We start from the raw sequence: 26,570 nt of genomic DNA, 5'->3' as shown, positions 1-26,570 counted from the left end.
CTCCAAAAAAATTGGATAGATACAGAAACATTGTTATATGTTGGAAAAATCTAGCGCTATAGTTGAAAAAAATTGCAACAATTTACTTTTTAAGTACTGGACTATAATTTCCATATCTTTTGATCCGTTATACTTAAAAGTATTTTTGAAATTATATCATGCCAAAGAAACTTGGAGGGGGGGTGTTGAAGAGTCAATGTCTTGATACAATGACAAATATGTCTTGAATATATACTTTCTGCTTGATGTGAGATGTGTTGTTCTCACTGCTAATGTCTTACTTTTCTCATGATTATGAGTTCGGAGCTTGGTATTTTTCCTAAAAGTTCAAACTTAAGACTTGAGGGAATATACTTTTAAGAATAAATGAAGAAAATTCCTTCTGTGGTTTTCAAAAAAAAAATATCTAAGAAGAATAGAATTATAACCTACAAAGTCATCTTTTAAATTTTCTGAAAAATTAAAAAAAACAAAACCCTAAGCTTTTTAGGGACTCAACAGCATTTAAAAATATTTCAAATTAAAGAATCATTGAAGTTCATAGTAAAGCTATGATAAAAATGGTTTTGAAGCACCAACAGCAAGCAGAGTTTGATTTGGTCCAGTGCTAGTCACAGTTTAGTGAGCATCAGAACCATAGGGAAATGTCACAATGTAGGTTCCTGAGCTCCATCCCTAAAGGTTCCTATTCCCATTCCAGAGGACAAGGGGGTAGCCTAAGCATTTATATTTCCAGCAGGTTCCTGAATAACATTGATGCAGCTGATCTATGGACTGTATTTTGAGTAGCACTGATTTTGGGGTGTCCCAAGAAGCATAGTGTATGCTAACAATTTAAATTATGTTTTTTCAGAAAAATCATTTCAACTGTTCCAGAAGAGCTAACTGCCAAGAAACTAACGTCAGTTCCGTACAGATACAAGGTGATGCTGATTATTTCATCAACCATCTTGGAGTTCCCACCATGCAGTTTGCCTTTGAGGACATCAAAGCATTAGAGGTGATTGTTTCTAAAAATGCAAAATACACAAACCCATACACACTATTTAGCAGACATGCAGAATTTGATTTTATCCTGGCTATTTGTCTTTCTTACCAAGTAGGTCACTATAGGAGGCTGCTTCATTTAGAGAGTTATTCTTGTTGTTCAGAGGCTTTGTAACAGTATTTGAAAACATCAGCTCTTTTCAACAGTATTGAATTCAATTTTAAAAAGATTTATACTGTCACTCACATTTTCACAGTGTGCTTCGCAACAAGAAATTTGCAGTAGTTGGATTAACATCAAAACATAATTGTAATCTTCAGTATTCACAAAAACAGATGACATGGGCAATAGATTCTTCTCTCCTTGCCCAAGGGAAAATGCGTTTCACGTATTGTATATTAATGTGAGTCTTGTGGATTAGCTACCCGAAGTTTGTCAATAGTTTGCCTGCCCAAAAGGATACTACTTTTTTGTGAGGAAAGGAGGTTTTTTCGCCAAAGATTATCACAGAATCCTGATTTACCTCAACTAAGTCTGTGTTCATCCATTTGTTGAACTTCATACCTTTTGACCTTCCTCAGAATTATGATGCAGAAAACTGTTTCTCTGTAATTCTGAACCTATTGGAATATTTTACCTTTCACAAGTTGTGCATGCTTTATTGGGAGCTATTTGAATGCTGGGTGGCCTGCTTGAGGTAATTATGATATTAACAAACATAAATAGAGGCTGGAAAATAGAATTAAGCCTGCTTTGTTCTTCAACTATAGATGGTCCTGAAAAGTCGGGTTTAAATTACATTTTTATAGGCACAACTTCAGGTGTGCGGTTTCTTAATTGCTGATAGCTTTAGTGATAATTTGGTTTGTTTCTCAGCACCACTCCCACACTCATCCCTGAGTTCCTCTGTAAACAGCTAATGGTCACGAATGACTTAAATTCATGGAGGGAGAAACTCTGGATGAATCCTATTGTAATGAGGTGATTTCTTGGGTAATGGAAAAGTTATCACTATAATTTATCTTTTTTTTAAATTGTATTTTCATATGTTGTTGTTGTGTAAAAATGGGATCCATGCGTAGAGGCAGCTTGTCTTTTACCAAGCTCACTATAAACACTTTAATGAAATCAATGTATTAAGATAGTAGCTCAGAGTGCTTGGGTGGCTCAGTAGGTTAAGCATCTGCCTTTGGCTCCGGTCATGCTCGCAGGGTCCTGGGATCAAACCCTGCATCGGGCTCTCTGCTCAGCAGGGAGCCTGCTTCCCCCTCACCCCTGCCTACTTGTGATCTCTGTTTGCCAAATACATAAATAAAATCCAAAACAAGCAAACAAACAAAAAACAATAGCTCATTTTGAATTTTCCTGCTGGATATCTTTTAATATTTCTTCACTGTCCTCCTATTTCAGCCCATCTAGCTCCTGTCATGTGAACATATTGAATGACAGCTTTTATTCCATCCATGTCTATTTCACCATGGTTGAATCTTAAGTCAAGAATTTAGACAGACAGTATAGTATAGCCTTAGGAATGGGTCTATACTTAACTCTGGTACTTATGAGGCAAATGGGTTAACCTCTTTCAGACTTATTTTGGTATACTTGGTATACTTAAGGAATCTACTCCTTAGAGCCCTGGTGAGATTAAATGAGATGTACATGGAAAGGATTTAGCTAATATTGGGCACATAATAAGGCCTCTATCAACTCCAGCTATCATCACAGGTATTATTATCTGATTGTAGGTTCAACATATTAATGGAAAAATCTCTGAACTTTTTAGACAACAACACATTAGTGGAAAAGAGGAGCTTGTTAATTATTAGGGAAAACAAGCTTCTAAGGGTGAAGAGGTGGGATATAAGGAGGATCACCAAGAGGATCTGAGGGGTCATTAGAAAGATTTGGAAACAGGTCATAGTTAAGTTGCAAGAAGGCGCTGTTACCATTGTGAAATTCCTACGGCTAAAGTCAATCCAGGAGAACTGGCTTAGTCTGAAAGAGCTGATCAGGTTTTTTTTTTTTTTTTTTTCAAATTGTACCCCAAATGTCCAATTCCCATCAAGAAAATTGTTTTTTATTGTATTTGTCTCTAAAAAGACAATTAAAAGAGAATCCCTTATGCTTTATAACAAATGACCTTGTTTATAATGCTTTAGTGTGGAAAAAATTTTATGCGTTTGTCCTTTGCAAAATATAAATGCTTCATGTGAGATAATTTTGTGTAGCAAATTCTTCCAAGAACAGATAATAACCTTTGCTTTCTGCATTAACCTATAGTAAACATTTGTATACATTGAGAGGAATTATAAATATTGACAGACTTTATCCATCATATAAAGAATATTTACCCTATGTCAGTTAGCAAAGCAGGGAGGAAATTAATCTTTTTCATGAATTTGAAATTAGATTTAAAAATATAATGTATGTGTATTTATAGTTACATATTACACATATTATGCATATAATTTATAAAATATCTACCACTTATTGAGTACTTGATGTACTAAAATTTTTTATTTCATCTTACTGAATATTTACAATATCATTATGAGTTAACTATTATTGTTAATGATTTTTTGCTGAGGATGAAATGAAGCTTAAAATCAAGTAACTTATCCAAGGTCATAAAACTAATAAATAGTCAAGATAGAAGTTGATTTGGATCTGTTTATCAGTAAGCCCATGTCCTCAGCTATTACACTAAAGGTTGCAACTTGGGCAAAATTCAGTTCACAGATATATTCTGTTTGCTTTGAGCTTTGGTGAAAAACTGGATGTTTGGAAACATTTTTCCCCCATGGAAAGAATTGGCTAAATTGTGCATTACTCACCAGCTTGCCATGTTCTTTATTAAAGAGTCTGCATGTTGTTTGTCCTAGAGTACAGTTAAGAAGAATATTTCTTCAATGCCTGTTGCTATCACAAATTGGGAAATGAAACAAAACAATCTAATAGGCCACGTTTTCCGAGACTTGCATTGTCTGCATTGCCCCATAGTTCTTGTAGGAAGTAGGTTCATTATCACCACCCTCATTTTGAGTAAAAGACTCCAAAGTGGATAATTCTATAGTACTTTTCACTTTATAAATTGTATGTATTCTAAATGAGCTAATTTTATGATTATGTTTGTGTTTGGGGAGACGTTATTTATTTAAATTTTATTTGGATCCTAAACTTCAGTGTTTTTGCTCATTTTTTTTTCTCCAACAGATTGATTATGGATCTATTATAGTCAGTTTCAACAAGTGAATGATAAAGGGGGGGAAAAACTGTAGGAAAAGAAACTAGTGCCTCAGACACCAATTTTAATGGACATATGGGCTATTATTCTAAAATTATTTTTTGTGGGGCGCTTGAGTGGCTCAGCAGGTTAAAGCCTTTGCCTTCAGCTCAGGTCATGATCCCAGGGTCCTGGGCTCGAGCCCCGCATCAGGCTCTCTGCTCAGCAGTGAACCTGCTTCCTCCTCTCTCTCTCTCTCTCTGCCTGCCTCTCTGCTTACTTGTGATCTCTGTCTGTAAAATAAATAAATAAAATCTTTAAAAAATTATTTTTTGTGAAACATGACATTTTATAATACCCATCCCTAATATTTCATGGTTCCATATTTCCACCAGTACATTTTCCCTGGGTGCTTATATATTGAATAAGATTGCATGAGGCGTATTTCATCTTTAGTTTTTCTTGTTGTCTATACTCAAATTTTTTAATAATTAAATTTCACAAATGCAAAGCAATGTATGGCTTTGCCAAATGCTAGAATTGTTCCTTCTCATAAAGCATTGCCCTGTTAATTGAAATGTCTCTAGTTGTAAGTTTCATTTAAATAAGGTTTTTAATTTGTAAACATTGTTGCACCTGTTAGGAGAAGCATTCTGCACAGATTAAATACAATGCAGAGATTGCTGAAAAGGAAATGAAAAGACAGATGCTTTCTGATTAAGAGTGCAATATTTATGACAGGCTGCTGGTCCGATGCACATTTCTTCTGTCACTTAACAGCTGTTTCATGTAATTTTTGTTCCAGATCAGTATATTTACTCTCCATAGGGCATGTCAGAGGGTCTGGCTTTCTTAGTATATCAGAAGATCAATCCATGCCCTAGTAAGCTCTCTATCACAAATTGAAGGTCTGGTTCCTCACGCTGTTTAACCTTATATTTTTTGCTCTTCTGCTTGAAACATTCTTTTTTGAACCCAATTTACCTCTATAATGGAGCTTTTAACATTTAAATGATAATGAGATAAAGAGATATTATAGCTTTTATACAGTCAAGGTTTTTGCATAATTGTTTCAACATCATTCAGTAACCCAACAACTGAAAACCAAGTAGCATAGGTGTTTTAAAACTTATTCTTTTTAGTTAGATGGCTCTGATATCAATTTTGATCCTTAAACTGATATATAACAGCATGAGTATTTGGGTGTATATATGGACATTAACATTAAGGTAATTTTATCACATAAAAATAATCAATTTGCACAGGAACAATACAGATACAACACTATAATACATGTACACACATTTTGGAGCAAAGTAACTCATAGTTAACATCTCAATTCTTCATATTTTATTCTGTAAGTAGAAGAATATTTTATTTTACTTAGTGATAATTCTTCCATTACATTTTCTGTTTGGAACTTAGTCACTGGCACTGTTGTGTTAACAGGTAATAACAGTTCAAAAGTCAATTAAAAGCTCTTGACTTAAGGAGGAGTTCCTGGGTGGCTCATTCGGTTAAGTGGCTAACTTTTGATTTGGGCTCAGGTCATGGTCTCAGGATTGTTAAAATCCCATTATGGGCTCTGAACTGGGTGTAGAGCCTAGAGCCTGCTTAAGATTCTCTCTCTCTCTCTCTCTCTCTCTCTGCCCCTTTCCCCACCTCTCTATCTCTAAGGGGGCGGGGGAAGCAAGCTCTTGGATTAAGGAACCAAATATTTGTGTGTACCTATGCATAAGTTGTTCTGATATTTTTGCAGTGTCTGGTAGAATCTGTTTCATAGATAGCTATGAAACTTGCGTAGTCACTTAAAAAACAAGATTTTTACCTTTCTACTTCATGATAATTGGAAATGGAATGGAAAGGTGTTCTTTAGAGTTTTAGTTCATTACTTTTCTTTGTAATTTATTTTGTGTAGAGTGCTTTCAGTGTCAATCAAATGATATGGTATTATTATTTTCAGATCAGAGAATTCATTTAGGGCAGAGATTCTTAAACATTTTGTTCTAAAAACCCACTTACCCTCTAAAAGTATTGAAACTTCAAAGAAGTTTTGAAGTATTGAAAATAAACAAAGAAGGTTTTGTTTATGTGGCTAATATGTATAAAGATTTACTACATTAGGAATTAAAACTGAGAAAAATATATATATATTCATTCATTTAAAAATCAATAATAAACCTTCTACAAATTAATATAAATAACTTATTTTTATGAAAGAGGATTATATCTCCCAAGACAAGAAACTATAAATTAGAAGAGTGGCATTATTTTACCTTTTAACAAATCTCTTTATTGTGAGATTATATGGCATAGCAGGATTCTCATATGTGTTTCTACACTTTAATCTGTTGTTATATGTTGTCTTGGTTGAAATGGATGAAGGAAGTCTGGTGTGACAGTCTTTTCATATAATGGCAAGTATTTTTCTTTGATACTACACTGAGACTTGAGAAGTATGTTTTCTAATGGTTGGTTTCAGTGTGGAATCTAAAACCATATTGATGAGCTTTGTGCAACTTGTACATTTGTGGATAGAGAGAGAAAATGAAAGCATGAAGGTATGTAATGTCATTATAGTTATGAAAAGAGTGTCGCTCTCAGGGAGTCCCGAAGGCCTCTGATCACAATGGAGAAATGCTGATTTGGGGACATGGCCTTGGTTAAACTAGCTACCTCATCCTTTATGTGTGACAAGGTGTTCAATGTTGCTCTTTTTCAAGAATCTGAGCTGAGATGCCATATAAACCTATGTGTGTATTTTCCAGTGCTGCTCTGGGTATGGCCATCCCATTGCCATTGACAAACAGCATGGAGTAGGAAATATAACACTCTCATAAACTGTGACTCTACAAAGAATTCCACTTTTGAGCAGCCTTCTTTTAGAAGAGAAGGTTAAATCCCAATCAACAAATCAACAGTTATAGAGCAGACTTGAAAAGCTTTGATTGTACAGTATATGAAATGCCTGTCACAGAGGAAGTGCTATTAAAGTTGCTGTATGCTTCCAGGAGCCTGAGGAGTAAACACAAGAAATTGAAATATGAGACAGATATTGAAAAAAACAAAGAATGAAGGAACTCTTAAGACCCAAATGGATAATTCAAAAGATCATACTTCAAATTGCCTAATATTTAGGAATGGCTGCAAAGAGGCCAGATTTCCCCTCGCAGCTGGCCTTGCTTGGAATTCTAAGTAAGAACATTTATTCCAAATGCCTCCCACCATTAGATCCAAATATATTATAAATGTACTGGATTTTAGCTGTAATGATATTTTTAGGGATTGTCTTGTGATCATCCCTGTTATGAGGAAGTTTGTTTTTATAAGGATGTTTTTATAATTTTAGTAATCGTGCTTACACGGAGTAATGGCAGACCAACCATGTTGTAAGTTTGGCAATATTTAAGTTAAGAATAGAGGGTGACTTAAATGTGATATATTCAGATATCTGCTAAATCAAACTCATTCATTTATTTAGCCAGCAGCTACTAAGTCCTTGCTAAGTTAATGCTAATTAACTAATTAAGCTAATCCAATGCTATGTTAGAAATTCAGAGATGAATAAAATCCTGCTCTCCTTCTTGTGAAGTGGTCACAGTCTAGATTAGGACTCAGACATATAAATAATCAAGTAAAGAAAGTATGGTAGACGTTCTCTTAACTGACTTCCACTTAATCAACTTGTAGAATTCATTGACAATTTCCACTCCTTTAGAACACAAAGATCAATGCCCAGGCCTCCCTGAAGCTCATCATAGTAGATCCTTTCTGAATTTTTACACACTTGTGTTTCCTCAGCTGGTATGATATGCTTGCCCAGATCTGGCTATATTCTCAGATCTATATATGCCCTTTGCACTTGTTATGAATAACAAGGTATTTTAATTGCCCTATATATTTATGAATCATGAATATGAAAAAAAATTACTTCTAAGAAACCTATAATGATAATGTTATAAATGGTGAATTGCTAATAAAAAATTGATATGCAGTGGACCAGGCAACTCTTTGAGATTTGGGGAAATTGCAGTAATCTGCATTTTTGTTTAATGCTTTAATTTTTAAAAATTTTTATTTAATACAATGAATTTTTATTTAATGCATTATTTAATGCATTCTGCTTTCTGTCTACTTCACAGGCACCTTTAATAATTCCACTTTATTTATTTTTTTTTAAAGATTTTATTTATTTATTTGTCAGAGAGAATGAGCATAGGCAGACAGAATGGCAGGCAGAGGCAGAGGGAGAAGCAGGCTCCCTGCTGAGCAAGGAGCCCGATATGAGACTCGATCTCAGGATGCTGGGATCATGACCTGAGCTGAAGGCAGCCGCTTAACCAACTGAGCCACCCAGGTGTCCCAATAATTCCACTTTAAATAAAAAAGCAGCTCGAAATGTAAATAATGTTTAGGAAAGAAATAACAGATTCAACATGTCAGTATTTAGAGAAAAGGTCTTGGCTTTTCATCAGAATACTGGCCAATAATAACGGCACTCACAAGTTCTAAATTAACATATAATACTTTAGAGATTTATTTATTTATTTATTTATTTATTTTTACTTATTATTTATTTGAACCAGCTTCTAAATAATTAACTGCCAGTCAATGGGACAAATCATATGGGCTAAGACAGCTTCTACTATAGAGTGAAGTGATAGAGACAGAGTAGTATCAAGGAAAATTATATATAACACATATATCATCTGTGGTAGGAATTGTTTTGTTCTAAAACCTTTAAACATATTCATTCATTTAATTTAATTGTTGTACTTGTAACTAGTACTTATGAGGAGAGTACTAGTATTGCCATTTTCATTAAAGATGAAACCTAGGCACCAAGTGGTCAAGTAACTTGGCCAACCTGTCTACTAAGTGGTAGAATAAAATTCAAACCAGCACTGCACTGCCAGATATCTGGGCTTTTCCCCCTAGTTTTAAACTGTTTCTTGAGATTTTTAACATAGAATGAACTAGTTCTAAAATACTCTCCACCTCCCACTATATCTATAGTGCAATGTGTGGTTCTTATTATTCTTACTTTACTATACAAAGGTTTTAAACATTTCAGCTTTGACAATTCTTAAAGTTAAGCAATAGCTGGAAGTGGATAATATTTCTTAACTGAATATAAAATGAGCTCATAATTTACATATAATGACAAAACTGATACAAATATTTCCTTACAGTAATTTACAAAGTCTTGTCCAAAACAAATAGCATTTATCATTTTATTTCTAAGTTCATTTTGGAAGATGAGGACGAGGACAAATTTGTGTCTTCTAATTTTAAGGATAATGACATATTTCTTCAAGTAGAATATTTTGAAATCCAAAACCATTTGAGGAGGGGTACCTGGGTGGCTCAGTCAGTTAAGCAGCCAACTCTTTGTTTTGGCTCAGATCATGATCTGGGGTTGTGAGATATGGGTTGTGAGATCAAACTCCACATAAGGCTCCCCACTTAGTGGGGAGTCTGCTTCTATCCCTCTTGGTCTCTCTCTGCCCTTCCTCCCACACACATGTTCTCTCTCATTCCTTCTCTCTCAAATAAATAAATCTTCGAAAAAAGTCAAACTATTTTGGGGACGAATTTAGATGACTCTTTAAAATGAATAATTAAAATGTTAACAGTAGTTTGGTACCCATATGCTTTAACTATAAACTCCAGAAGGAAACAGCATATCTAGATTTCATACACCTGCTGGTGATGACTATGGCCATGATTGAATTTCCTTGTCCATTCCTTAATCTCCACAACTCCATACAATTTTATTTGCATCTGGAATTGCAGGTTTTCAACATCTGTTTGATACTTTAGAGTGTTTCACACAGAAGCTTATGTTTTTTTTTTTTTTAAATAACCAAATGTTTCTACAGAAACTATAAAGAAAGACACAACAGTGGCTTTTGAAGTCTCATAAATGTTAAAAAGATATGGATTGAAGCCAAGGCCACTTGGTTTTTAAAGATCACTATTGCTTCCTCATGGAAGTTCTGGCTTTTATATTAGTCTCAAAAAAGCAGCAGTTGTCTTCAGTCTTTCATGACACTCTGTCCCTGTGATTTTAAAAGAATGGAGAAGATTTTGAAAGAACAAAGTATTTATCAGTATTTTGATTTTCACAGTCTCTTGTCAATAGCATTAGCATTGAAATTAGTTTGACCCATTTTTCTCTTATTAGTGAAAATATTTTAAGTCTATATAGTGTGGTGTTTATGTAGTACTGATAAATCGGCAAAAGTAGGAAAAAAATTAACTATGCACAAAGTCATTTTTAGTTCCTTAAATTAGTATTTTGTCACTTCATTTTTATTCATTGATAATTCTTATCAGAACATTAGAAATGTTATACATACTCCATGTTTAGAGACAATTTCTTTCTTTTTTAAAAAATATTTTATTTATTTATTTATTTTTAAATTTTTATTTATTTGACAGACGGAGATCACAAGAAGGCAGAGAGGCAGGCAGAGAGAGAGGAAGGGAAGCAGGCTGTCTCTGGAGCAGAGAGCCCAATGCGGGGATCGATCCCAGGATCCTGGGATCATGACCAGAGGCGAAGGCAGAGGCTTTAACCCACTGAGCCACCCAGGCGCTCCAAAGATTTTATTTATTTATTTATTTATTTATTTATTTATTTATTTGACAGAGAGACAAGTCGACAGAGAGTCAGGCAAAGAGAGAGGGAGAAGCAGGCTCCCCGCTGAGCAGAGACCGGATGCGGGGCTTGATCCCAGGACCCTGAGACCATGACCTGAGCAGAAGCTTAACCCACTGAGCCACCCAGGCACCCCTAGAGACAATTTCTGATTTGTCACTCAGTTATACATATTTGGAAATGGGACTGAAAACAAATTTTGTATTATTATTGCTGAGACTTATTGTTAGAAGTCATAAAATAAAATTAGGACATGGCAAAATACTGAGGTTAAATTCAAAGCACTTCTTTTCTATACTGGCTACAGGTTTAGGTTAGGGATGGAAGCTCTGTTGGCTGTCATTGGTTTGCAGACTCTCACCAGTTGTGATTTTGGACAATCCAAGTGGTCAAAATAAGATCAAAGGCTCCTTTGGTGGAGGATGGTCATATGAGTGATGGGTCCACAAATGTGCTTGGCCCAGAATTTCTCTGCTGAAGTGACTGAAAAAAAGAAAACACTCATAGATTCATTGCTACTTCTAGAGCAACATTGATTATTGAACCCAGGTAACTTAATTCATTACTCTGTAGTAAAAGGAAATGGAAACTTAAAGAGAATCAGAGACTAGAATAAGAGCAACAAAAAACAATAAATTAAGTCCAGATTTAGTTATTCCTACTCCCAGCCCAATGCAGCTGTCTGTAGCTGCTCTCTGTTAAATTCCTATTCTGTATGTTCTGTTCTTTTTCACACTTCTTTCCTAATTTTTTTTTCTCTCTCCCCTCTCCCATCTGGTTTCTTTTACCTTTTCCTGCACAGAAGGTCATATTCTTCATATCCTTTTATTCTTTTTCTCCTCTTGCCTTTTCTGGATGGTTTTCTGCACCCACTCCCTTTCCTCCCACTCTCTACACATTTTTTTTTCTTTTCGTTGACTCTGAAATTTAGTCTATTTCAAGTGATTTAATGTATTTAATTTGATTATAGGTGAAGCTGTAACCCAATTACCCCCTAACATTTCAGGGCACAAGGCGATGGTACAAATGAGGACTGTTATGTGTACCTATTATTTAAATGTTATAAATCAAACTAAAAAATGTTGGATAAAATATACTCTTTCCTCCTGATCTGACAAACATCTGTTTAAAATTATTGGGAAGGGTTGAATTTAATGTTCTTAGACTCATGAGAATCCATGAGAATCCACATATCAAAATGTGGTGACAGAGGAAGAACTGAACCTCAGCTCCTGATCCATGATCCTTGGCCACCCTTCTTATTCTGCCCACCCTTGGTTCCATCCTGTACCATGAGGGGCCTTGTATACAAGTATCTGTACCCAGTCTGCACTTGCAAGCATAGTCCCTAGTACCCCTAAATGGCTACTTCTCATCTACTTCCCAGGCCTAGGTTTTCATACTGGAGGGACAGTCTTCCTTGGAGTTTATAGACCTGGAAAAGAAGGCTGGTCACTGGAAACAGATGTAAGGCCATGTGAGTAGGGAATTCTGAGAGTCTAGAATTCAAGGTAACTAGAACTTAATCCAGAAAGGGAGCCATGGATTCTAAGTAGACACATCCCTTTGAATTGATTTAAGATCAAAAGTCCTTGGAAATAAAGTGACTAAACTCTACATACTAAACTTTAGGTATGTCAAACTGTTGACAGTCCTGGTGTAGGAAAGTATATATTCTTGAAGAAACCTGCCCAAATGCCTTGAGTGAGTGTGTTATCTATGATTTGTGTCTAAGAAAACTGGAGACCTTAACCAATAATTATAGGATCATTGGCAGTATCAGCTGGGTGTTGACCTAACCTGGGTTCTAAAAGGTGTGGCTATCTAAAGGTTGGGACCTTGAAGCTATGAGGTACTCAATACAACAAATCACTTTCAGGATATGTTGAAAATGTGTTTCAAAATTTCAAGCTGAGGGTGCCTGGGTGGCTCAGTCTGTTGAGCATATGCCTTTGGCTTGGGTCGTGATCCCAAGGTCCTGATATTGAGTCCCACATCAAGCTCCCTGCTCCATGTGGCACCCACTTCTCCCTCTGCCTCCCTCCCAACTTTCCTCTCTCTCTGTCTCTCATGAATAAATAAATTGAATCTAGAAAAAAAAATGAAGCTTAATGAAGTATAAAAGAAGTGCGAAATTGTCAAATTGAAAAATATTCAGTTAAACAGATCCATTTTCTGGGACATGTGTTCTAGAGCAAGTTTTCATTTTAACAAACTTTCTAAGTAAAGAAATGGATGATGGAATCTTGAACAAACTCTGGGCAATCTTCAAGTGCTATGTTCTCTGCCATCTACTCCATTTTGAAGATTACAATCATATATTACTGTGAAAAGTTTAGGGAATTGTGTTTTATGAGTCCAAATGGTGTGTATATGCATACCAAAATATTTTGAGCAAAGAAATATCTTTGGATATTTTTTGACAGAGGAACAATAGAAATTTCTGTGCTTGACTCTTAATGAGAAAAGTGTAAATTCCAAACTAAAACATGAATCAGAAAGCTAGAAAGTAGGGAATCCTGGTTATGAATTTAGTCAGCATTTAGTTTTCTTATATTCTGTTGGTAGCCATAGTCTTTTCAAATATATCCTGTAAAGAGAGCTCTGCTATGTAGTAGAATATAACTAAAATACTATACTGGAAAGCAAAATAAGTTTACTCTTTGCCTAAAATATAGTTATTGGTAATTTTACATTCATTAAGCAAATGTATGAATGAATGGATGGATACATTTTTAAAATTAATATTTTGATCACAGCTATGATGTGCTTGCAAACCTTAATTTCCTTCCCTTTTCCCTCCTTCCTACCTAACTTCTTTAATCAAATTTTAATCATGCTCTGTATACACTGTTGCTATTCATTTAAGATGAATTAATATAGTTTTCAGACTGTTTTAAAACACAATAAACCACAATATTATTATATCATAAATTGATTTGTAATTATTCACTTTTTATTCTATAAGTTTGCCTACTTTGTTTTGTTATTATAGATAATGTTTTGTCGAAATCTGTATACTTGATATTTGTTCCTCTCTCCGGTTCCTCTGAAGTAGATTCATGGGTATAAAATTTGGATCAAATTATGAATATTTTAAGCCCTTTGAGATGTTAGAAAAAGATCTCCCTGAATGGTGGTATATTTTAAAACCTTTATGGTAAAGCATTAGATTGTTCTTTAATCTTACTCTTGCCAACCATGTTCGTTAAAAAGAAAAAATATGTATTTACCAAACTGATAGGCAAAGTGAGTACACTGTCCTTTAATTGGTTTTCTCTTATATTAATTTATTCAATATTAATTTACTAACTCATTAAACTATTTTGTAAGGATAGTCAATGTGTAGTCTGGGTTTGGAAATGAGTGTCAGCATATATCAAGATAATTTAATGTCTTTCCAGGTATAAAAATAGAAATAATATGGCTAAGGTATTAACTGAAGGGTCCAGCTTGACAAACAGTAAATTTGTAATTAATTTAATAATCAGTACCAGGATGCCATTCATAAAGGAGTCTATGCTCAAGTTTATCAAGGCATGTAATCTAAGGCTGAACTTCAAGAAGCTTTGAAGTATTTGAAATGTTGAAGCTGGAAAATAAAAAATGTGTGACAACTAGCTTGACAGGTGTCAGAGACTGCCTTATGAAAGTTCTAGTATATTGTTCAAAACTACTGGAAGGAAACAGTATATAGGATTTCTTCAACAAGGTCATAGCTTCCTAAGAGGATAGGATGGGGGGGACAAGAAAAGAATTAGAATTAAAAGTGAATATAAGTCAGCTTTTAACATTCCAAGGTCCTAATTTTAAAATTATAGATACCGACTTAGGACTGCACCAAGGCAAACATGTGTGTTTAGAGGTGGAGAAGGGGTGCAGGTTGTTAAGAGGCCCAGGGCATGATGCATGTCTCTGGAGAGTGGGCTTGCCACCCCTTCAAAATAGCTGGTGCTGCCACACACAATGATTAACCCTAAGGCAACAAAAAAATAGACTTGTACCACATTGTACTCTATCATTCTCTGATGTCACTTTTCAGGAGATGCCACAGGAAAAAGGTCACTTCATCATGGATGGGTGAGTGGGTGGATGGAGGTTAGTGTGAAAGCAGAAAGTATATCAATATTGCCCTGGATTTTAATGTATTTGTATTTCTATTTTATCCATTTTGTTTTTTGATTCCATGTTCTCATATATAATATGAAGCATTGTTCTAAAAATGAAGAATGGAATTTAGCTTATTTTAAGCAGAAAATTGGGGATGCCTGAGTGGCTCCATTGGTGAAATTTCTGCCTTCAGCTCAGGTCATGATTCCAGTGTCCTGGGATCCAGCCCCAAGTTAGGCTCCCTGCTAGGCAGGGAGCCTGCTTCTTTCCCTTCTTCCCACTTGTGATCTCTCTCACTATCTTTGTATCTCTCAAATAAATAAATAAATAAATAAATAAAATCCTTGGGGTGGGGGGAACAACAGAAAATTAACTGTGATGCTAAGACTCATAGTCATGGCCCTAAAAGTTTCCCAATAACGTCTGTTAGACTTGTTTATGTTTGTAAAAAATATTCTAGAGAGAAGAAATAATGGAAAAGAATAAATGTATTATGGTAACATGAAAAAAAGTTAATCTTTCTGTTCTTTAAAAAATATTTATCATCACCATCAATTAAATTTAATTGAGCACAAACTATGTGCAGAACAATATGCTATGCATTGAGAACAAAGAAAGCTATGATACATTCCACGGTGCTCAAGAGATTTATAATCTCTTTAGAGCATCCAGGCATGAACATGAACAAATAAATGGAAATAAAAGGAAGCCAAGGCTCAGTGCCAAGTGATTTCTCTACACATAAAGTGTCTGGGTCATATTGAGCAGAGTGATTCATTTAAACTTTTAGTTATTTTTATTTTCTTAGCATTTACATATATATTTAAAACTTTACCATAGGTTCTTGAACCCTTCACGAAATACAGATACATCCACCATAAATAATGTAAATCTCAATAGTGCTATGGAAGAAATATAAAACTGAGATTGTACCTGCCAGACAGTAAATCAGAGAAGTAGAAATTTCAGCAGAGAGCAGCAGGTGTTACAAGTCTACAAACTCTTGGGCCTCTCCAGACGTCACAGTGACATGTAGCATCATGATGGCTTCTTCCATGGTAATATTCAGAGTCCATTTCTGGAATCATCCATGGATTGGCTACTGGTAGAGTCCATTTATAAAGGTTTCTGTGTATTATAATGTCCTCTTAATTCAGAATCTAGACATGTGATAACATCACTTCCCCAGAACATAGCAATAAGCTCATCTACCCAAGGTTGAATTTTTCAAATTATTGTTGACTCTTTTCTTCTTCATCGCCCCCCCTTTTTTTCTAACTCCTATTTTTGCCAGTAATTCTATTGCTGAATTCAATTTATTTTTTTCTTAAAAATGTATCTCATTGCTATCATTGAATTTCTAACAGTTGCTGCCTAATTCGGCCATTCATTATGCCCTCATAAAGACTTTGTTCTCCTATTTTGGTAGACTTTCCTGCCACCACTTCATCTTGCAATCTGCTTAAATATTAACCTCCAAAAGGGGTCCTTACTTACACCCTCCTTCCCTTTCCTTTCCCTGGCTTAGCAACCTTCTATATTTTCCAGTGAACAATTTTTTTAATAGGCCTATGAATATCATATTCTTTCCCTCAACACAGCTATTGTTTTTATCATTCTCATGACATCTAATAGGGTAATGCCTTGAAGTTCATTTTATTCACTTTTTCTCTTAATAGTGTATATGCTGATTGAACCTGCAAGTTTTGCCTTAACCATCTTTGTGTACTATGTTTGTACCAAGAGGGTAAAAACATGAAACAGTACTCTGAATTACATTAATCCTTTTTTAAACAGTGTATTCATTTCTTGGGCCTATTGTAACAAAGTGTACTACCATTACTGGGTGGTTCAAACAACAAAACTTATTGTTTCACATTCCTAGAGCATAGTCAGTAAGCAGGATTGTTTCCTTTTGAGGGCTATTAAGAAGAATGTATTCCATGTCTCTCTCCTAGCTTCTGGTGATTTGCTGGAAATCTTTGGCATTCTTTGGCTTGTAGCAGCATAATTCCAATATTCATGTGGCATTCTACCTAGCTCTTTTTGGTGTCAAGATTCTCCCTTTTAATATAGTCACAGTCATATGGGATTAAGAGTTACTCTAATGACTTCATTTTAGCTTAATAATCTGCAAAGACCCTATATCCCAATAAGATCATTTTCAAAGATATTGGGTGTGAAGATTTCAACATCTTGGAGGCAAAATCCAACCCCAAACAACCAGTACCATATTAGATTAATGAGGACTGCAAAGGATTGTGTTTTTCGGGTTTGGTCTTTAGTTTGTTTGCTTTTTTACGAAATCAATTTACAGCTTCTTGACTACGATTCTATTCTATTCCTGAAGTGTTAATTTGAACTTGCAAACTACATATAAAATGTTTACCTTTTCCAATCCTTTTTCCCCCATTTAAATATCTGTTCATATAGATTTAGAACAGTTGCTGTTAAATTTCCTTCCTATTCCTTTAAAATAACTTTAGCAGTTTGGGTCAGAAGGCCCTGATAAAGTACTTAAGTATTTCCAAGTGACACCCTGTACATTTGTTTATGTTCCAGTTAGCTGGGTTCATTGGTCTGCATGATTATCTAATCACATTACTATACAATATTGCAAAGTGGAAGTCTGAATAAGCTTTCCATGATTGGTCATCATAGAAAATAGAATCTTGATTTGCTATGGTTCCAGATGGTGGTTTGCTTATAATAGTTGAGATTTAATCATAATCATTATAAACTAAACGAAGCTAAATTATACTATCTTAGAATTTTCATGTTGTTTGCAACCATAGGCTTTTGGAGAAGGCATGTCCTTATCCATTGTAGAGATACGAATAGACTATTATTACTATGGCATTTTTGAATGTTGCCATTCTCTTTACCATAAAGAATTAATCCTTAAAATTAGTGCTTCCCAGTTATGAATATTATTTATTTGCTATTCATGTTTTGAGCACATCCAAGCAGAATACTTTTTTGATGTTGAGAAGCCTGCTCTCCAGGAACATCACAGGTACATTGAGATTATTACCAACATTATCAGTTTGTTTTGAGAAAGTATTTTAGCGTACATTAGTATAAAATGTCCCTAGTTTTTTAAATTATTTATTGGCAGATATAAATTCACTATGCAATATTTTATGCTAGCTGTCCAGAACCTAGCTCCGTATGGCTTACAGAACATTTATTTTTACCACCTAAGTAATAAAAGTTGTTTTCCATATCTTCAGTCAAACTTAACTATAGGCAAGAAGAAGTGAAGAAATTACCTGTCACATTATTCACAGGCTGGACCAAGATACTGTAAATACCATGGCCCACTAAGCTAATTTAGAAGAAAAAATGGAAAGAGGTTTAAAAAAAGATGGCATTTATATGTAATATATGTAGAAGAGTTTAGGGTTTTGACAGTTTGAGATTGTATCCTCTTTAGGGAGAATGCATAATGACTTTTATTTCTTTTGAAATATGCATAACTTCTTGAAGGTAACTTTCAACTCTCATTAGCACTTTTCAAAGCAAGTTTCCCATCTTTATGAAAGCAAAGGGAATGGCATACCTGAACTTTGAATAGAATGAATGTTTACTTATCAACAATTCAATCATTTCCCCTCTTGTTTGGATCTTTCACTCCATTAGTTTGTAGGAGAAAAAAAAAACCCTATTGTGGACATACAAGTTTGGAGTTTGGATTTGACTGTTCTATTATTTAGTCTCATATCTAATCAGCATTGCAAGAATATTATCTAATTGTAGCTGAAGTATGGAATGCTCTTAAGATCTGTTTGTGGGAATGAGTTTATGGATAAAAGTGTGGCTATTATTGATTGCTCATCCTTGTTTCTTACTGACTTGTAACCTTTTACAAGTTAGCTTCTTTCAGCCCTAATCTCATCCACAAAGTGAGAGTTTTAATGATACCTGAATCCTTATTACATTGATTATTATGTCAAGGTTTCTCAACATCAACACTATGATGTTATACCAGATAATTTTTTGTTGGGGAGGGTTGCCCTGTGTTTCAAAGGATGTTTAGCAACATCTTTGGCCTCTGTTTACTAGGTGCCAGTGTAATGACCCCTCCTATCAGGAATGACAACCAAAAATGTCTCCAGATATCACTAAAAGCCTACTGGAAGGCAAAATTCCCCCAGCAGAAGATCACTGGATTACATGAATATTAATATCTACATTTAGAGAGAGAGCTTTGCACAGTTTCTGGCATATAAGTGCTCAGTAAACTTTGGCTATGATTATCATATGGCTGAGAGGCTTTTATAATATCTTCTCAGAAGAGCCATGCTCTTTGAAAACAACTCTATCTCTTTTCTCTTCATATATGTACATGTGTATATAGATATATACTTGAAGATTTGTGTACATGTATAATAGAGATTTCCCAGTCATTATTTAATGTAATGAGGGGCATAACAAAATAGATAATATCTACCCAGAGCCATCAAGCCCCATTAGATTCATTCTCTTGGCTAGTAAATATTTCACAAATTATCAAAACTTTCCAAGAGATGGACTAATTTCTCTCTTTCCTATAATGACCATGTAAGACTAAAATACAGACATAGGAAATGGCAGACAGTAGAGTGAAAAGATCGGTGTCTATTATACAACATGGTAGGGATTTTGACCAGTGAGGATTTTTTCCTCTAACCCCATGGTTGAGTCCAAAAATAGACCCAAGAATATTTTTTTTAATGCTGCTTGATTCCTAAAAACCTAAAATGTGAAGCATTAAAAGTTTAAAATGGGAAGCAGTATGTGAAAATATAAAAACTGTTTTAAGTAATTCCATTGTCCTAATGGTAATAATAGTAATAACTTGATAATAATTTGATTTGTTTCATTTTCTGTGGTATTTTGAGGCCTTTCTCTCGTCTCCTGTAATTCCCTCGGCTATGCTCTTTAGGTAGGGATTATTTTGACGTGCTTTACACATGGAGACTGAGTCAGAGGTCACATTCCTCTTAAGGGACAGATATGGGGCCAAATAGTATGTTTCAAAGGATAGAAGTTTCCCCTAACCCCACAGGCCTTCAGATGTTTAAGCACTACTCCCACTGCAGGAATCACAAGCCATTCTGAGGAACTTGCATCATGTTTCCACTCATGAGCCATTTCCATTCATCTCCCTTTCTTTCTCACTATTTCAAGTGTCTTAATCCTTCACAACGCACTCCAGGGTTATTCCCTCTAACAGGCTTTGGTAATGCTTTTAGTACATTACTCTACATGAATTGTACTCTTAAATATTCCCCTGGACACTCATTTAGTTGAGTTTTGTAGTAAGAGCACACTGACATTGTTAAGGTTAATGACTCAGTGTTTTACAAGTTGAGACACATTTGAGATTAAATTGATTGTTTGGATCGTTTTATTCAACATCGTGAAGGCCCTGAGTGTGGGTGTTACTTACTGCCTTGGAGGAACATCTTTGTTACACCCTTAATGGTATGGCATCAATAGTGATAACATATTAGCAAGCTTCGCGCTACTCTAAAAGTGTTTCTGAAATGTGGGCTATAAAAATTACTGCTAATGAATTTACACTGGCATATAGGTACTCCATGATAACAAGCATTTATAATTCTATATACTGGATGGTTTGCTCATTTAAAATCCTGTCACATTGGAATCATTACTTCCACTGTCCCCATGACAGTGTTAATGATCAGAGTTTCAGTCTCTTGGCCAAGGCTGCACAATTACTAAATGGCAATAATAATAATAATAATAATGGCTAACATTTGTAGGGTGGCTACTACACACTAGGCATTACATTAAATGCTTTGTTATATATAAATCCACCTATTTCTTAGAAAGTTTAAGTAGCTTTTTATGGCCACGAGAGTATTACAGAGGAATCTGAAGCCAGTCAGTCTGATTTCAGAGATTATTCCCTTAACTTCTATGTTATACTTCCTCCCTACACTCCATTCCTAGAGCTGAAACTTAAGTCCTCTATCTCCTTTTACCTCTAGGCTTCTCATTTGTCTGCCTCTCTCATTCCACGATCTTACACTGATTGACCATTATATACTAGTTTCTTGGTATCAGAAACTAGTATATAATGCACTGGCTTAGACACTCAAGGAACACCTGTAATAACCTATTTTTCTTAATTTACATATTTACAAGAATCTTTCAAAAGAGCTATGCTTATGCCAACTAAATGACATTGTTACAGCCATGTATAACAGGTTAGGCAAGTATGGAAGAGCATGTTTTCTATATAACTTGTTGAGTGAACACTGAAAGAGAACCTCTAGGGCCATCCAAAATTTCACAATGTAAGTAATTGTCTTATCTTAAAAACATGCAAGGCTTGCCCTTTTCTAGTAATTCTATTCTGATAAATCATTCTTAAAATGCTATGTTAATACAACAAGAAACATATTATCTTGTTATTATAACAAGAACCCAAAAGCTTCTGAAGATTAAAAACAAATGACAAATTAATAAAAAGCATAATATCTACAAAGGAATGAGAATAAGACTGGAATCAGAATTCTCATCAGCAAGTTAGGATAGTACCAGAAAATGGGGAAATGCCTTTAAAGTTTTTAGAGAATGTTATTTTAAACCTAGAATTCTAAACCCATTCTATCAATCAATCATTTGTGCAAACAGAATCAGGACCTCTACTGCATGGGTTCGCAAAGCTTACTTCTCATGTATGTATTCTTAGAAAGTTTCTTTAGATGTTACAAAATGAGGAGAAAAATAAGAAAAAGGGTGATATGGAATACAGAAGACAGTGATTCTCATTCAAAAGAATACTGAACAGAAGAAATACAAGTGAAGTTATACAGCTATCCAAAAAACAAAGGTCCAATAAGAAGCAGAGGGACAGAGGCATCTGGGAGGACACAAAGATCAAAGCAAAACCCCAAGTTCATATGAAAGTTATAATTTAAATATGAAACTTCCAGTTTAAAATAGAGTATGAAATCACTGAAACTTAAGAAGGGGATGGATTTCAAACAATGAATAAAACAAGTGGCTGTCAAATATTTGGAATATTTGAAGACAGAATGGGTTTCTTCACTCCAGTAAGAAGGAGGAAAAGAAAAAAAAATCAGAAATTCCACAGAGAGGGAAACAAAACCAAAACCTGAAGTTAACTGATGTCTTACTTGATTTTGATCAATAGGTAAGAAAGGAAAATTTATATAAATAGCATTTTAGAGTGAAATGGGTTTATGTTTCATTGGTCAGAAATGTATATAATTCTGATAGCCTACTTGCCTCAATAATGAATGATAGTTACATAGTTAAAATGTTATACATAATGTTTATTGGTTTTCAACTTTTGAAATAAAGCTGTATATAAATAATTATGGTAATACAATAGAATGTAAATAATGGGAATCTTGTCAATATAAAAGTAGCAAAGGTCACATATTTGGAGAATTCAGAAGCATAGGAGCACTAATATATTAATTCAATATGGGGAGAAATTGAGATACAATTAAGAATTGATGAAACTAAAAATAGAGATTTAAGTATTTTTAAATTTTAAAGATATGCAGGGATGAAGAATAGTTTTTATGAGTGCTTTTGGGGTAAAAGAAGTAATTAATTTGATGGTTGTTTATGAACTAAATCTATCTTTAAATTTATGTTAATGGAGTATTTAAATTTATGAATCAATAAAAGAATAGTATTCGTATATAATTCAGAAAAATTGATAAAACCATCAAGATAGGTAAAAACAGAAGCTCATATGGGTGGTAAATAAAACTAAAAATAAAGTATCAGCTACAAGGAAGAAAAGGATGGGGAGAAGGAGAGAGGGAAAAGAGAAGGAAGTTAATTCAGTAATTGAGAGAGGAGAAATGATTCTGTCAAGTAGCAAAGCAGGAATTAGAAACCAGAGAATAATGAACTCATTTCACATTGGACACATTTCAAATGGACACATTTCTAGCAAAGCTAATACTCGAGATTTGTCTGATTCATGTATATTTTATCTTATCACTGATTGAGCAAAATCAGGAGTTGAGAAGATTTCTGTGAACACCATCATGCAAGAGAAAAAGAAAATCTAGGAGTGTATTCTGTGAATACACTCTTTTTCCAGTGAATGAGGTGGAACGTATATAATTCTGCTCACTAACAATGTTTCTTTAGTAGTTTAGGCTTCATTTGAAAATATTTTCAACATAACATTATTATAATCAACATTATTATAGAGACAGTTTAAGATTGTTGTTTTCATTTAATATACATGAATAATTAAAAGTAACATTTAAATTAAACACTGTTATCTAATAGTTTTATAAAAATCTTAGGCCCATATCAGTTGTGTGAGAGAAGGGCGAAATCATATTCCTTAGTTTCTAATATTTAACTTTAATAAAAATAAATTTCACGTTATCATATTGCAATTTAAAACTCTGAAAACTTAAATCAAGCTAGATATAATATCAAGGATTCATACCAATATTTCTAATTATTTTGAGGAATTGTTTATAGACTCCCAGTTGTAAGTCCTTGACTAGAAAAAGATTAGAGAAATCTAAAATAATTATATATATATATATTCCCCAAGTTTTGAGACACTCAGTTTTAAATGTACATACATATATATAATCTTAAATTCTAAAAGAATCACATCTTATTGCATAGCAGATATTTCTTCTTTTAAAGGTAAAAATTATTGCAGAGAAATATTAGATGAGTTCTTGAAGAGATTTGGAAAGCTTTAATATGCTCGATTTAGGAAACTTAAAATGAATTCTTTTTTTTTTTTTCTGAGCATCCCTTACCAGTGTCTGTACTTCATTTGCCTTTTGTCCCACAAATGCATTTTAGTCTTAACCAAGCTTGAGCCAACTAACGAGACCATGTGCCATTGTATTACACTCTGTGACAAATGAACCTTGTTTCATTTCAAAGGATTTGAACTTGAAATCACTCCCAACAGTTATAAAGGAAATGTCTATCCTCCTGTCAGCCATTGCCTAATTTAAACTTCCCATCTGCATTTCTAATTATGATACAGAAAAATCTGTGTCTAACAAAGAGTTGTTTGTTCTTTCCACACCCCCCTCAGGAAGGACGAATTTAGGCATATGGCTAAAATGAAGGACAACATTTTCATTTCACACCATGAAAGTGCCATCTAATAATTCTTTATTGATATTTTTTAGGTACCTGATGTTTACTGTTTAAACACATTTTAGTATTTTTTAAAAAGATTGTTTTTATTTGTTTACCAGAGAAAGAGTGAAAAAGAGAGGGAGAGAGAGAGAGCACAAGAGTACAAGCTTGGGGCTTGGCAGACAGAGGGAGAAGCAGGCTCCTTGCTGGGCAGGGAGCCTGATGTGGGGCTCTATCCCAGGACCCTGGGATCATGACCTGAGCAGAAGGCAGACATCTAGCCGACTGAGCCATCCAGGAGTCCCACATTTTAGTATTCTAATTAAAGTTTATATAAACCATTTATTTCTGTTTTAAGATAATAAAAATTGAAATAATTCATAACATATTAACTTAATGTCAAAAATGTAAAATACATACATTCAGAAACTATTTCTAAATCTTATTTACATACCTGGCCAAATGAATGCTTTTCTCCAATGCTTTCTTATACCACACAGTAAAATGGTTTTGTTTCTGTTTCTGTTTTCTTTGTTTTTATTTTTAGCTCTGTGATGTTGGACACAATATGAGAAGTCCTACTTGATTTGGATAGAGTGATTGAATATAATGCATGTGTCAGGAGCACAGACTATCTGGTGATTTGGGGCATGTTATAAGTTCACAGCAAAATACTGACATGAAGACTGTCAAAATCTGGCATTTTAGATTTTTTCACTGTTAAAATACCTTGATAGATTGAACACAGTGAATGAATCATGCTCTTATCCAGAGAGAAATTTATTGTTCTAGGTAGAAATTGAAGTTATTTGATAAAATTGCTAGGTCTATAGTACACAGGAGCTGGGCCATGGATAAAGAGAGGGTTTAATTCTTTAACACATAAATTCAATATCTTCCAGAAACACCAAACACCAAAACTAAAAATCAGATCATTGGCTTTCATTGTGGTTTTGTAATATCTTTAGCTATAAAACAGACATTCAGTGAAGATATATAGCCGTGGCTATATTGTAGAGTCTGTAACAAAAGTAATTACAGAAATACAATTTTTCCTTTCACAAAATTAAACTCTGTTCCTTGGAACTCGTCTCTCTCTCTCTCTCTCTCTCTCTGTGTATATAAATATACACACATGCTCATGTTGACTTGAACTTTATTAATATGTATATGGGAACTTTTCTCCATTTTAATAACTTATAAGCATCTCTTCAGAAAATGTAGATTTAGAAGGCAGCTTATCCTACATAATAACTATGTACAAGAGGAGAGTAGATGGAAAAATAAGTTAGAGGCAGAAAAGCATTATCTGGTTTAAAATACATGAATATATATTTATATCTGTTTCTATATGAATCTTTTACAAAACTATAGTCACAGTATTTATTAGTTAATTTAACAATTATGATTGATCAATGATTAACTATTAATCATTCATTGATTTGAAACTTTGAACTATAATATGGGCATAATATAAACAATTGTGCCATATTCTGAACTTATAAACACAGTAATAAGTATATTTATCTACAGCTACATCCCAGTAGGGACAAAAGTGACCATTTTATTCTCACAGGGAAGCCTGGGCATGATAATTGATCTGGGCTTTATAAGATCAGTAGGTAATTATTATGCAGAAGAATACCAAAGTTAGGGCTTGAACAAAAACCCATGCTGTGATTCAGAATGTTTCAGTACAGTGTTAATGGAACTGGAAAGAGACTGGGGAGACAGGCTGTGCCAAATTTGAAGGACCTCAAATTCCATATGTAGAATGTGGGAATTAAGTCTTTTTTTTTTCTTTTAACAATTTATTTGGAAACAATTTCAAACTTACAGAAAAGTTTCAGTAATAAGAATAGAATAATACAAATAACAATGTAAAGTTTTATAAACTTTTTGCTCAGAATTACCTATGGTTAATATTTTCCCCCATTTATCAGTCATTTGTTCTCTCTCTCCCTGGGTGGCTGGATAGATAGATATTAAGATATAGATGTAGATAGAAATATCTATCTATCTATCATCTACCCATCATCTATTTATCTATCTATAATCTAAGCTATTTCAGAGTAAGTTATGTATATCATGTCCTTTTGCCTTATATATGTCATTGTAGGTGCACCTGGGTGGCACAGTTGATTAAGGGTCTATTAGTTTCAGCTCAAGTCATTCTCTCAGGGTCACGGGATCAAGGCCCTCACTGGACTCTTCTCAGTGTGGAGTCTGCTTGAGATTCTCTCTCCCTCCACTGCTGCTGCTACTCTCTCTCTCTCAAATAAATACATAAATAAATAAATCTTTTAAAAAAAGTCATTGTGCGTTTCCCCAAAACGGAAATATTCTTACATAGCTCAGTGCAGTATCAACTTCAGTAAATTTAACAATAATAAAATTCTAATAAAATTAATTAATAAAATTTTGTCTGATCTATTGTTCACATTCTAATTTTTTTTTCTCCA

At 34.2% G+C, this 26,570-nt stretch overlaps 1 protein-coding gene across 2 annotated transcripts in view; it reads left to right on the top strand.

Annotated features, from left to right (window-relative positions):
* NAALADL2 (N-acetylated alpha-linked acidic dipeptidase like 2) overlaps positions 1-26,570 on the top strand; it is a 1,087,900-nt gene that overhangs the window by 872,306 nt on the left and 189,024 nt on the right. For both annotated transcript variants that reach the window (XM_059391522.1, XM_059391521.1), the window contains one exon: positions 854-1,000. In XM_059391522.1, coding sequence (XP_059247505.1) covers positions 854-1,000 — 147 coding nt within the window. The remainder of the gene's footprint in view (positions 1-853; positions 1,001-26,570) is intronic.

The sequence above is a fragment of the Mustela nigripes genome, chromosome 2 (assembly GCF_022355385.1).
Source record: "Mustela nigripes isolate SB6536 chromosome 2, MUSNIG.SB6536, whole genome shotgun sequence".
Taxonomy (NCBI): Eukaryota; Metazoa; Chordata; class Mammalia; order Carnivora; family Mustelidae; genus Mustela; species Mustela nigripes.
Note: the sequence above shows the minus strand (reverse complement) of the source record. Positions and strands in the feature narration are given on the sequence as shown.